This window comes from Taudactylus pleione, unplaced genomic scaffold (assembly GCF_031769625.1).
Source record: "Taudactylus pleione unplaced genomic scaffold, aTauple2 ptg000374l, whole genome shotgun sequence".
NCBI lineage: Eukaryota > Metazoa > Chordata > Amphibia > Anura > Myobatrachidae > Taudactylus > Taudactylus pleione.
This window is the reverse complement of record NW_028284775.1, coordinates 4,641,968-4,655,812: the sequence shown is the minus strand read 5'-3', so window position 1 is coordinate 4,655,812 and position 13,845 is coordinate 4,641,968. Positions and strand designations below refer to the sequence as shown.

General features: G+C 45.7%; 1 protein-coding gene across 1 annotated transcript; it reads left to right on the top strand.

Annotated features, from left to right (window-relative positions):
• Window positions 1–335: 335 nt before the first annotated feature.
• Window positions 336–13,550, top strand: LOC148508200 (speedy protein A-like). Its single transcript, XM_088444971.1, has 4 exons — window positions 336–422; window positions 1,350–1,430; window positions 12,703–12,762; window positions 13,398–13,550. Exons 1-4 carry the CDS (start codon window positions 336–338, stop codon window positions 13,548–13,550), a joined length of 381 nt encoding a protein of 126 aa, XP_088301097.1.
• The last annotated feature ends 295 nt before the right edge of the window (window positions 13,551–13,845 follow it).

Sequence of the window (13,845 nt, the reverse complement as noted above, 5' to 3'; positions counted from 1 at the left end):
GTCACACTACAATAGTTACGGCCCTGCCTATAAATCATGGTGGCAGAGAACGCCCATCCCAGCACAATATGATTTCACCTTAATATGATGAAATTCCCTTGTACAGTTTTGCCTAATATACCACATTATTACAATTATGGCAGAAGGGATAATAATACTCTATGTGTAACTGTGTAGAAAAATCAGTGTCCATTTCATCCAATGAGATTCTGTCATTTTCTAGTAGTAAATAAATGAAAGCAAATGTCTGATTGGCTGCTATGGGAAACACCAACTCTTCTTCACAGTTACCTGCAGAAAAGTCTATATAAATATTGCCCACTATATCATATAACATGACACCATTACTGCTTCTCATTGCAGAAGAAGGCTGCACCAAGAGGTTCCTGGAATTAGATAGCTGCAAGGAAGTGTCAGACAAGGTATTATTGTTACTGTTACTTATCTATTACTATTTCCTTACATTCATACTCAGAAGTGTGCAGGGCTGGACTAGCCATCTTGCACTTCTGGCAAATGTCAGAAGGGTCGACGTCCTGATGGGCCGGTCCAGAGTGAAGCTCTGGCCAAGCAGCTCCGCCTCCCGGTGCACTGCTCGGCCAGGATACTGAGAGACAGAGGCATGCGGCAAGGCCACGCCCATGTGTGGCAAGACCACACCTTGCTCGGTAAAGTCAAGCTCTGTCTGGTGATGTCAAGCCTCCTTTTCATAAGCATGCTCAGGTATTCATGCCAGGGCTGGACTGAAGCTTCAATACATTCATGGTAGTGTGTAATAGGTGAGAAAACACATGCATTTCACCATTCTGACTTTGGGGTCATTCAGACCCACTCGCAAGCGGCAGTACGCTCGCAAGTGGGTTGATGTTCCCCACTGCGCATGCGCACGATGGAGGGAGCTCCGTTGTGTGCATGCGCGAGACCCGGACTGCGACAGCCAAGCTGTTGCTCCGGGTCTCGCACCAAAGGGGGCGTGCTGTCGATGTTGATTGACAGCACGCCCCCTTTCGGGGGCGTGCCGGGGGCATGCCTGCCAGACGGAGGCGTTCCCATGGGAACGCCTACCGTCTGAAGCCGGCCCCACTGACATCACTAGTGATGTCAGTGGGAGTGATTTTGGCTCTGATAGAGCCAAAATCACTCCAGGGCTTGTGGCAGGGAGACCCTACCGCAGGGTCTCCGTCGCAAGTCCATCTTTTTGGACGCTCGTATATGCTGTGGGTGGTGACCCACAGCATATACGAGCGTCCAGGAGGACGCTCCATTTTCATGGAAGAGGGCCCTGATTCAGAGCGAGCGGTCTGGTCAGAGCGTCCGGCTCTGAATCAGGCCCTTTATTTCTGTTCCAGTACTTGCTGGCAGTGGTGTTAGTGTGTTTCCAGAGATCCGGCCTGACTGTCAGCGAATACACCTGGCTCAATTTTTACAGCGCACTATAAGTATTTCCCCTCTGTGATTAGTCAGATACAGCTGGAGATATATCCCTGAAAAGCTTATTAGCCAAGTTATAGGTAATTTACTTACATAAATATTAGTTACTGTATGTCCACACAATAATGTAGACAGGGCCAAATGTAATTAGAGATGTGCGCCGACCCCCGTGTTTTGGTTTTGGATCTGGATCTCCCCTGGTTTGGGATCTGTATTGGTTTTCAAAACCTCACCTCCGTGTTTTGTTTTTCGGTTTTGGTTTTGGATCTGGATTTTTTCTTAAAAAATTATAAAAACAGCTAAAGTCACATAAAATGGGCCTGTTTTTGTTCCTACAGTATTATTAACCTCAATAACATTTATTTCCACTCGTTTCCAGTCAATTTTGACCACCTCATAGTTCACAATATTGATTTTTTTCATCTAGTTAAGGGCCAAAAGGTTGCATACAGCTAGCTGGCTCAAAACTGAGTGATAAATAGAGTTGAGGACTGTGCAAAGATGATAGTTAGGGTACCCCTTGAGGATTGAAGAATTAATAGTTGATAGTTGGCGCAGACACTTGCTGAAGTAAGAAGAGTTGATACTTGATAATTGGTGCAGCCACTGTCTGAAGAATTGATAGTTGGCGCAGCCACTGGGTGAAGTAAGAAGAGTTGATACTTGATAATTGGTGCAGCCACTGGCTGAAGAATTGATAGTTGATAGTTAATTGTTGATGCAGCCTCCGGGCTGAGTAGTAGTGGAATACAGAGCTATGATTAGGAAGGAACCAGTCCTGTAACAGCCTTGAGGACTGGAACTCTTGGCAAGTTGCAGCCATTACAGCCTTGAGGGCTGGTGAGCAGTGACGACAGGTGGCCTTTGAGCCGTAAAGCAGGATGCAGCCTTTGGGCCGTGTAGCAGCCTTGAGGGCTGAGAACCCTTGGCTGAATGTCACTGTTGTGTGACTTGCGCCGCTGAGTTGACACAACAAGCAGCAGTTGGTTCAGGAGATGCTGTCTGTGGCCATTATAATTTCTGGACATTCATAAACCATAACATAAAAAATGTCAGGCAGCAATGTCCCAACCAGCACATAATGGAAAGGAAAAAGATGCAAGATGGAATTGGCCTTGGGCCCTCCAACCCACCCTTATGTTGTATATATGAAACAGGACATTCACAGTTTAACAAACCAATCACTTCAGCGACAGGGACTGCCACTTGTGGCTGAAATGATTGGTTTGTTTGTTTGGACCCCCCCTCAAAACAAGCTGCCAATGCGCAGTGGACATTGGTGGCAATGATCCCATACAAAACTGGCTTTACAATACATAAGATTAGATGTTGTCATCGTCATTGTGATCATCATCCCCATCAGTGTGTGCATCCTCCTCTTCTTCACACAATATTAATTCATCCCCGCTGGAATCTACCATTACAGACGCTTCTGTTTTTTTTTTTACTTCAGTGCTGGTAAAGATGTAGAATTTGTAATTAATTTTGATGAACATCATCTTTTCCACATTTTGGGGAAGTAATCTCCTATGACGATCACTGACAAGGTTCCCGCCTGCGCTGAAAACTCTTGCAGAGTACACACTGGAGGGTGGACAACTTAAGTAAAGCGAAGCCAGTTTGTGTAAGGAACTCCAAATTGCCTCTTTTTCCTGCCAGTAGTAAAAGGGACTGAGTGACATGCCTATTTGGATGCTGTCCCTAACATAATCATCCACCATTCTCTGAATGGTGACCGTATCAGACAAAGTCACGGTAGACATGTCACTCATTGTAGACAATTCTTTCAGACCCAACCAGATGTCATTAGGTTTAGCAGAAGGTCTCTTAGGGAAATGTAGTTTTTTCCTGGCAGCTGTAGAAACTGAAGGAGGAGATGCTGCCATGTCATGTTCTGCTTGAGCTGACAATTTTTTTACCACCAGCTCTTTGCATCTTTTCAGATTTTTGCCCGTCAGAAAGAAAGACACAAGGTATGACTTAAACCTAGGATCAAGTATGGTGGCCAAAATATAGTTATCTGATTTCAAGAGATTGACGACCCTTGGATCCTGGTGAAGCGAATGAAGGGCTTGATCTACAAGTCCAACATACTTAGCGGAATCACTCCGTTTCAGCTCCTCCTTCAGTTTCTCCAGCTGCTTTTGCAAAAGTCTGATTAGGGGAATGACCTGACTCAAGCTGGCAGTGTCTGAACTAACTTCACATGTGGCAAGTTCAAAGGGTTTGAGAAACTTGTACAACACGGACATTATTCTCCAGTGTGCTTGACTAAGGTGTATTCCAGCTCCTTTCCCTATGTCATAGGTCATAGTGTAGTGTTGGATGGCCTTTTTCTGCTCCTCCATCCGCTGAAGCATATAGAGGGTAGAATTCCACCTAGTAACTACCTCTTGCTTCAGCTGATGGCAGGGCAAATTCAACAGTATTTGGTAGTACTGCAATCTTCGACACACAGTTGCTGAATGTCGAAAATGTCCAGAAATCTTTCAGGCCACCGGCATCTCCTGCATGTCCCTGTCATTTTTAAAAAAATGTTGCAGCACCAAATTAATTGTGTGAGCAAAACATGGGATGTGTTTGAATTCGCCCATATGTAATGCTCGCACAATATTGGTGGCATTGTCAGAAACCACAAATCCCGAGAAGAGTCCAAGTGGGGTAAGTCATTTTGCAATGATTTCCCTGAGTTTTTCTAAGAAGTTCTCAGTGGTATGCATCTTAGTGAAACTGGTGATGCGCAGAGTAGCCTGCCTCTGAATGAGGTGGCATTTGTTAGATGCTGCTGCTGCTGTTTGCACTGTTGGAGTCAAAACACCTACCCAGTGGGCTGTCACAGTCATGTAATCTTTAGTTTGCCCTTTCCCACTTGTCCACATATCTGTGCACAATGGCATTTCTGAGGACATTAATAAGGTTTTTTTTAATATCCTTGTACAGATTGGGAATTGCTATTCTAGAGAAGTGGAATCTAGAATGGACATGGTAGCAGGGACACAGGACCTCCATTAACTGTGTAAAACCCACTGCATTAATGGCGGATACTGGATTCACATCTAATACCAGCATAGCCATTATGGCGGCAGTAATCCGCTGTGCAACTGGGTGTTTGCTGTCATACTTGTTCGCCAAAGCAAAGGATTGTGTGACAGTCAATTGTTTGGTTGAACTACTAAAAGTACTCTTCTTCCTGGTCCCATTCTGGGATGAAGATCCACTCATAGCAACAGCACCAGCAGGCATGGCACTCAAGGATCCTTCTGAGGAACAACGGATAGGAGAGGATTCAGTCCTTATGATATTGGAAGCAGGACTACTTCCAATCATGAATGAGGATGTTGATGATGATGCAGGTGTAGGTGGTGGATATTGCAGGCACTTGGATCCAGATAGAAGGGAGCAGCTAGGTGACACTGGACTGATTGTTGTTCAGTTTTTTGTCCCCAGTTTCAATACCCTGTCCAATTTGATGAATGCGCTGCAAGTGACATAACAGGGAGGAGGTTCCAAGATGGTTAAGGTCCTTACCTCTACTCACTGTTACATGGCAACTGTTACAAATGGCTTGCAAAGGTTGTCTGGATTTGGGTGGAAATGAGACCACACATGAGATGTGGATTTTTTGGTCCTTTGCCCAGGCATGCCAACAGTGGGATTTTTCCTATCATGGGCAACAACTGTTGGCTGACTTACAGTTTTTACACAAACATCCTTGGTATCAACATCCTCATCATCCTTGTTGTTATCGCCAACTACATAAATATCCTCCTCATCCTCCTCATGCAATTCCACAGAAACATCCTCCATTTATATGTCAGCATGTTGACTTGTGCTGCTCATCCACACATTTGCAGAGGGCACACAAATGGTGGAAGGAGGATCCTCTTCGAGTACAGTATTAGAAAGGTCAAGCTCACACATGGCAACGGCGGAGACACTTGGACTCTCCTCTGGGATTTGTGATTTTTCGGAGCAAACAGTTAGTTCCAGTGTCTTACTCGTCTTAACAATTACATTTTTTTTGTACCTTTCCTATAAGCAGAAGGGCTTAAATCATCACTAGAACCACCAGTCATAAATAAAGACCAAGGCCTTATCCTTTTCTTGCCACTTTGTATAGTGAATGGTATATTGCCAAATTTTTGTTTCTCTAAAGCTAACTCAGCTTTAGATTTTTTTTACTTTAACAGGGTAAAAGTTGATTTTTTTACATGGCCTGACTTAAGCCCTGGCGCATAGGCATTCATAGATTACGTTGACGGCCTTGCATCGTCATCATGACTGCTGCCGGCAGCTACAAGACTGGTATGTGGATCCTGCTCTCCTGTCATGTGACTGTCCTACATACTCACTGCCATCTTACAGCAGTGTCACCAATGCACACAACCAACTACACACACAAAAAATAGGTTTTCTTTTTTCGCACTGGGGGTGTGACTAACACACACACACAAAAAAAAAAAATATTTTTCACACTGGGGGTGTGGCTAGCACGTACACACAATTTTTATTTTATTTTCTCACACTGGGGGTGTGGCTAACACACACACATAAAAAATTGTTTTTATTTTTTTTTCACACTGGGGGCAAAGCAAACCTGAATGAGGCAGCAGCCCCTTGATAAATGAGACACAGGCAGCACAGCACCCCTGCGCACCTATGTTGCTGATTAGTGTGGCTAACACGCACACACATATAATTGTTTTTATTTTTTTCATACTGGGGGTAAAGACCACCCCTGATGGACAGAGCACCCCTTGGACAACACAGCAGCAGCAGCAGCCCCTATGGACAACAGCCAGCCAGCCCCTATGGACAGGACAACAGCCAGCCAGCCCCTATGGAAAAGACAACAGCCAGCCCCTATATGAACAACAGCCAGCCAGCCCTTATGGACAACAGCCAGCCAGTCCCTATGAACAGTACAACAGCCAGCCCCTATGCAGTATACACAGCGTCAGCAACAGCACATTCAATTTCACAGCCACCTCTCTCTTCACTCTCCACAGCCGGAAAAATGGCGGTGATCACGGGACCTTTTATACAATCCAAATCCCACGAGAATCTGACAGCGGGATGATGACATTTTGCCTCGTTTTGAGATCCGAGTCAGGCAGGAAAACCGGAGTCAACTCGGATCGGCCTCGTATCTGGTAAGTTTGGGTGGGTTTAGTTCTCAGGGAACCGAACCCGCTCATCTCTAAAAGTAATAGGATGTGATTTGTCGATATATGCAATTGGATTTAAAGCAGAATTTTTTAATAATAACCTATTCCAGGTTGATTTTGCCTTTAATAAAATTGACGCTTTAAGTCTAGTGGCAAAATCAATGAAAAATCTGCACTTTCGACAAATTGCATATGACATTTATACCAATGTGTTCAAATTATATATTCCACATTATACAGAAACTTTCTGGAGCTTCTGTATGATAGTCAGTGCATTCTCTAGGTGGCATTGCCTATAGGAGTCTATGGGCTTCTTCACACAGAAATCCTCGGAGAGGGAACCAAAGGACGATTGCATAGCGGTGTTACTAAGGGCCATATTCAATTAGAGGCTATGATTTATCGCCGATGACGTCATTTTCGCCTATTTGAATTATCCCCATATTCAATTTCAAAGACTTTTCGCCAGTGCAAAAAGTCTTTGTTAAAAAACGGGGATAACTTTCTCAATGTATTACATGGCGAAAAAAAGTGCAGAATTGGGGTTCAGGGGTGCAGGCTTAAAATAAATAGCATGCAGCCCTGAGGGGTCCCCTAAAAGTAATCTGTGTAAAAAAAATCTAAAACAATCCTCAGGATACCCCAAAAAATAGTAAAAGAAAGTATGCGGCAGGTGTTTTCTTCATTGCGGGTGGTAGCTGCAGGTGCATTTTTGAAGAATTTAAAAAAATGGCTTTAGGGGCTTAAAAAAATGCTTACACCCATTTTCATGTACCCCAAATTTGATGGGCATAGTTTCAAAAAAAAAAAGATAAGTGCTATTCCGCATCCCTTCTTCACAGGCGCATTTATGCACCTGTCGTAGCTATTAAAAAACCTGACTTACCTTCCGCAGGCCAAAACGGGGGTACCCATAGTAATCCCCCATGTCAGGACAACTTTAGGGGGTGTCAGGATGATTTCCAGAAAATTGACAGGACTTTTCCGATACCTTTCTGCTGGGTCCCGTTTTCGCCGGATCCTAATTGAATACTGGAATAAAGCGGGGACGTGCCCGATACTTTATCCCAGAAAAAGCAGCGATGATGGCGAAAAGTCCAACCTTGGACTTTTCACCTGTAATTGAATATCCCCCTATATGTCATGCATGTGATAGGGAATGTGATAAATCGCATAGCAGTGACGTGCGGTGAAGTCAATGTATGGGGAGGCACTGGCTGATTAACCCCCCCCGTATATACTGTATATATAAATATAAAAAAAACAGCGTAGGGTTCCCCTTATTTAACAATTACCAGTACCAGGCTGAACCAGCTAGGGGGATAATGCCATAGCAGGGGGTACACAGTGTGGGGTCCCCCTGCTATCACATTGACCACCCACAAGCTAGTCAGCCCAGTGCTGGGATTCTTCAGAAGTGGGTTCCCAAAAAGATTAAAATTGGGTTCCCACCTTCCGAGCAAGTGTATAATAATATTGTTTTTTACAGGCGCCCTAAAGGTCCCAGCAAGCCTGCCCCAGCATGCCGGCACTTGGAGAACCACAAGTGCCTACATGTCCGGACATTAAAGGCCCGCTGGCACCTGTAGTAAAGAAAATGTAAAATCCTTATACCAATACCTTGATTGTTTAATAAAAGTTTATTATTCAGCGTGTTCACCTGGGGGGCGGCAGCCTTTAAGCTCTTTTACATGGTCGCCGCCTCCCCAGGGCTTCCGGCATCTTCTATCTTCAGGAGTTCTTAGATGCTCCTTCCCCACCAGCCGCTGCCTCGCTTTGGCTTCTATAATCCAGCCTTTTGGCAATGACGCGGCAAGCCAAGATTGGTCGTGGCGGCCATCTTGGATTTCAAAAATGGCTCTGCTGCGCCATGTTTGAAATGGGTAATGGCTCCAGGATCCAGGTCTGCAGCCACAATCTAAGAAGAGTACGCCCTGCCGCTGCCAACGACCACTGCTGTGGCTGCCAATGCCAGCTACTGCCGATGCCCACTATCACCAATGCCCCATTACCCATAACGCCGCTGATGCCAGCTACCATCGATGCCTGCAACGCCGGCAATGACCCACTACCGCCAACTTTGCCCAATACCGATGCCTCCGCCAGTGTTGCCAGGCAGAATCGGTATTGCCCTCTACTGCCGCCCTCACCGCATCAATGCCTGCTACCATCATTACTAATGCCCATCCACTCGAATGTCTGCCCTGCACCCATAGAACTGACAGTGACAGCCGGATACAGACACTGGGCCTGATTCAGAGCCGCTCATAAGCGGCCTCTCGTTCGCTCTGAGCGATGTTCGCACAACTGCGCATGCGTATGGGTTGTAATACGCATGCGCGAACCAGTCATTGCGGTCGGAAATTGTGTGCTCGCAAAATAGCGAATTCCTGCTAATTTGAGTGACAGAATGAGGCGTGGGTGGTAACAGGGGAAGGTGCTTGAAAACAGGGAGTGGAGATCTGAACGCAGGCGTGCCAAACGGTCAAAACGGGCATTTTAAGGGTGTGCATAATTAACAAAGCAGCGTCATCGACCACGTCACTTGGTTGTCTTTTAGCCTGAACTGCTCGCATGATTGCGGTAGGAAAATGCTACCACAAGCACTGCGAGCAGTTCAGATGCCTTTCGATGTACTCGATTAATCTAATAAATAGCAGAGATGACGTAGGATGCGAGCGGCCAGGGGGCGTTTTTTTAAAAATAGCGAGCGCATGTTTCGTTCGCTCGTTCAGACATAGAGGTGTCAACAGACCGCAAAGAGCGAGTGCTCTATTTAAATATCCGGCCCCTTTTTCTGAACGAGCGAGCGCAAATAGCGTCCGGCTCTGAATCAGGCCCACTGTCAGTGCTGGATCTGATACTGCCCAGTGCCCAATCACATCTGCTTCAGTGACAGGGGCGTGCTTTGATGTGGGATGAAAGCACATCCCTGTCACTGAGGCATTTCTATAGGTGCTATTTTTCAATGGGCTCTTACTGCCTGCGGCTTGGACCCGCCCCCGCTTCCTATCTTTTACTATACTCAGCAGGAGGCACCACTCTCGGCACCTCCTAAACACATTTTACACTGTAAAATTATTAGAATAATATAAAGCAGATACTTTTGACACAGAATATGTGTCATAAGTATCTTCTTTGTATTATTTTAACCATTAATGACAGGGGAGACTCTGCCTCCCCTGACCTCATGTCCCTGCCGCATAGTATATGCAATATGTGGTACATCCCATCCTATGAGAGATGTATCAAACCTTCTAAAGACTGTAGGAGTACAGAAGTGGAGAAGTTGCCCATTGCAACCAATCAGCTTGTACCTATCATTTTATGGAGTGTACTGGATAAATGCTAGCTAGAAGCTCATTGGTTGCTATGGACAACTTTTCCACTTCTCAACCCTTTAGAAGGTTTAATACATAGGAGAAAGATTTCTTCCCTTCTCTCCCCAATTTGCTGTATAAGAAAAGCACATAGCTGTCAGCATAACAGGCAGCACACTGGGGTATATGTATCACTGTGAGACTGCCTACTTCCGTACCTCTCATGTTTATCACTGTTTATCATGGCAGTAATGATGTTCTTATCACACTGACTCCTCACTCATTTATCACAGTGACAACTAAGCAATACCCAGCCACCATGGAGACATAAGGCCTGATTCAGTAAGGATCGCTATTGCGATCCCAGCTGCGATTACGCACGCAGTCTCACTGCGAATATATGCTAATGATTGCAATCGCAATGCCATCGCAGCCTAACATAAAGACGCCCACTTTACCTTACACACATCCGTAATACTTTGCAAGTCTGCAAAACCATCGGTATCATCGAGTACAATCGGAGCCTCACGCACACTTGCACAAGGTCTGACCTTACTCAAAAATTACTAAACTCAGTGCACGCAGTAAAAACCCAAGCTGCGTATGGCATAGCAGTGGCTAATTTATGCACACCCCTGTAACGGCGTTCAAACGCACTGGAACGCCTGCAGTTCATCGACCATCCCCCTATCATCACCCCCAAATGCTCACTTCCTGTCAATCACTCTGCAATGGCTCTGTGTATTCATTGCAATCGTGGTCCGATCGTGGTGGAGTCTTCGCACACATGCACTGCGAAGCATACACATTCGCAAAGCGCAACAATCGGCCGATTGCGTATGTAATCGCAGTTGCGATCAATAATGAATCAGGCCCAGAGTCCAGAACTGTAATAGTTACTGACCGATCTAGAGGTCCCCGTTATTCTCTGAGCATGTACTGGGCCTGAGTGTACAGAGTGTCATGTGACTTGGCACGCCGAGAGGGGCTTTTGGCCGTGATTAGAGCAAAGATGTATAAGGGCACATCTGTAACTAGAGATGGACCCCCTTTCTCCTCTGAGTATGTGCTGGGACTGGTGCATGCCTGTAACTAGAGATGTGTGCAGACCCCCATTCTCCTCTGAACATGTGCTGGACCTGTTGCATGCCTGTAACAAAACATGTGTGCAGAATCCGATTCTGCTAAGCATGTGCTGGGCCTGGTGCATGCATGTAAATACAGATGTGCACAGGCTCCTGTCTTGCTCTGAGCATGTGCTGGGCCTGGTGCACGCATGTAACTAGTCATGTGCACAGAACCCCTGTTCTCCTCTGGTCATGTGCTGGGCCGGGTGCATGCCTGTAACTGGAAGTTAGATTTTTTTTAAAGTTTTCAATTATGAAAATATGTGGTAGATATAACTTATATTATATTTCTGGGGGTGCTACAATAACCCCATTCTTTTTATAAAAGTCCAGCTAGCTCCAATAATTATATATTTCAGCCTGTACCTCCTGTCGCTGTCATCCTGAGATGGCGCTAATAGAAAAGGCATCATGTCGGACTGTTGGTAAATGCAGTGACGTGCGGTGAGGTAAATGGCTGGAGAGGCACTGGCTAGTATCAGAGCCAGATTTACAGACACATATATGAACCAGAGGGTTCGGACATTATACAAAGGTGCAGCAGTATATAGTGCTGGAAATTTGGTGTGTTTTGATCACGGATGTGCGGAAAAAGTAGACAAGAGAGCTAGTACCTCACCTGCCATACACTTTTTACTTCACAGTATTGACTATAAAAATTAATAGAATAATACACAGAAGATATTTATAATATTTTCTTTACATTTTTCTTATACTTTTTATAGTCACAACTCTGGAGTATATTGAAGTATGACAGGAAAGGCTCTGCCTCACCTGACTGCACATCACAGGGCAGAGACCTGGGGGTAAATTTACTGAAGTGAGAGTTTTTAGAAGAGGAGATGTTGCCAATATCAACCAATCAGATTCTACTTAACATTTAACTAGCACCTTCTAGAAGATAATAGCTAGAATCTGACTGGTTGCTATGGGCAACATTTCCACTTTAGTAAATATACCCCCAGGTCTCTATCCTGTGCCAAATACACCCTCTGTCTCTCCTACACCACAGTCTATATATAGCTTTGTATGTAACAATACAGGAGCTGTGTAAGTCATGGTAGGTCCTCTTTAATAATGATACATAGACCATGTTATGTAAAGTTAGTGACTATACGGTACACACCTTACCCCTCATGGTCTGTTTCTCTAGGTATCTTGCAAACCAGAGGCTGGCCGCTGATTGGAATGCCAGATTGTCCGGTTTACACCACTCATCAAGAAGTTCTGGTAGGTGAAGGCAGACCCGCCAAGAGCCACGCCAGGCCTGGGTAAATAAGGTGGCGTGGCCTAATTGTGGCGGTGTGGACACACCCCCTTAGGTAAATATAAACATCCACAGTTTTGCAGCACCACGAAGTGGCACTGCATGCTGGCGAGGGGGGCGCAACGAGCCCCCTCAGCCCAGCTTATAACCAGTGGGTGGCGCGATTAGCTTGATTGCTCCCCCCACAGGCATAGGAGACTGCTGTGGCTGCTTCTTAGCAGCCGCGAGCAGTCTCCCAGTGCAGCCCAGCACACAGCAGCATGTGCTAGGCTGCTGTGATGTAAGAGGGGTGGAACGGTGCCGGACCCGGGCCCCCGCCAGGCCCCTCCAGCAAGCTTGGGCCCAGGTAATTAGTACCCACTCCCCCCTCTCTGTGCCCCTGTGTGAAGGACACCCTGTGGCACAGAATGCAGCACAGAACATTTGTGACTCAGGAAGAACTGGATGAGGTGTGTAACACAGTACAATGAGTGTTGGAGTTATGTGTATACAGGTGCGGTGTATGGCAGAGTTATGTACACCCCAACTCCCTTATCAACAATGAGCAGTGTAACATTTCATGTATCTGAGGAAAAGCATTTCATTCCGATGTAACAATCTTTTCAGTCCCTGTTAGTTACAGTATGCTAATACCCAAATTCATCTGAGGATGAATTGTTTCTGGAAAAGCCATTTATACGGCCAATTCTCTACCCACAGGGTATTTATTCAGAGTACGATGAAGAGCTGAGATAGAATCCCACTTACAGATAGGCTGTGCTTCCTTGTTTTATCAGTGTAAGGTGGGGAATTCTCTGCATGTGAACTTGGCAACACAGTAGCACAATGTATAGTATTGTTGTCTCACACGTCTGGGGATATTAGTTTGATTCCTGACCAGCCCAATATCAACATCATAACTGCTGCCATTGTGGTGTTAACATTCAGAATGTCGACTTTGTAAATGTCAACCTGCATGGACTATATCCCTTCTGTGACATGTTATATCTCAGGCTCTGCTATAGGCAGAAATACATTATTTTATAGAGCATCTGACAAACTGTTAGCTGATTATGACTCTCAAACTCACTTGTGTGGCCACTAGGTGATGAGAGACGATGGTCATCCTGCATGGAGGAGAGAGCAAAAACTCCACCATGGCTGGGCGATAAGAGAATATCCTGGGCGTCCAATCCCATCTTGTCATCTGTGTGACCCTCTTCAGCAGCCCAGAGTCCCCTCCTGCTCACTGCTCTAGAGCTGCTACATCTAGAGGAGGAAGAAAATATCTTGAGAGCAACATGGGGAGACATAGAGGGTGATAGTGAGAGGCAGAGGGTGGCAGTGGCTGACTGGAGAGGCAGAGGGTGGTAGGGCTAGGTAGCGGGTGGATGGAAGAGACAGTGGGTGTCAGGTGGAGAGTGGGGAGGCATGGGTGGCAGTGGGTGACAGTGAGAGGCAGAGGATGTCAGTGAGAGGCATTAGGTGTGTGTATTATTGCATTATAATTACTAGGGGTGAGCGGGTTCGGATTTCTGAAATCCGAACCCCCC

Excerpts from the sequence above, each read along its gene's own strand:
- LOC148508200 (XM_088444971.1), top strand. The coding sequence starts at position 336 with ATGACACCATTACTGCTTCTCATTGCAGAAGAAGGCTGCACCAAGAGG. Across the intron at positions 423-1,349 it reads GCAAGGAAGTGTCAGACAAG|TACTTGCTGGCAGTGGTGTT; the intron begins GTATTATTGTTA and ends TTTCTGTTCCAG. Across the intron at positions 12,763-13,397 it reads CTCAGGAAGAACTGGATGAG|GTGATGAGAGACGATGGTCA; the intron begins GTGTGTAACACA and ends TGTGGCCACTAG.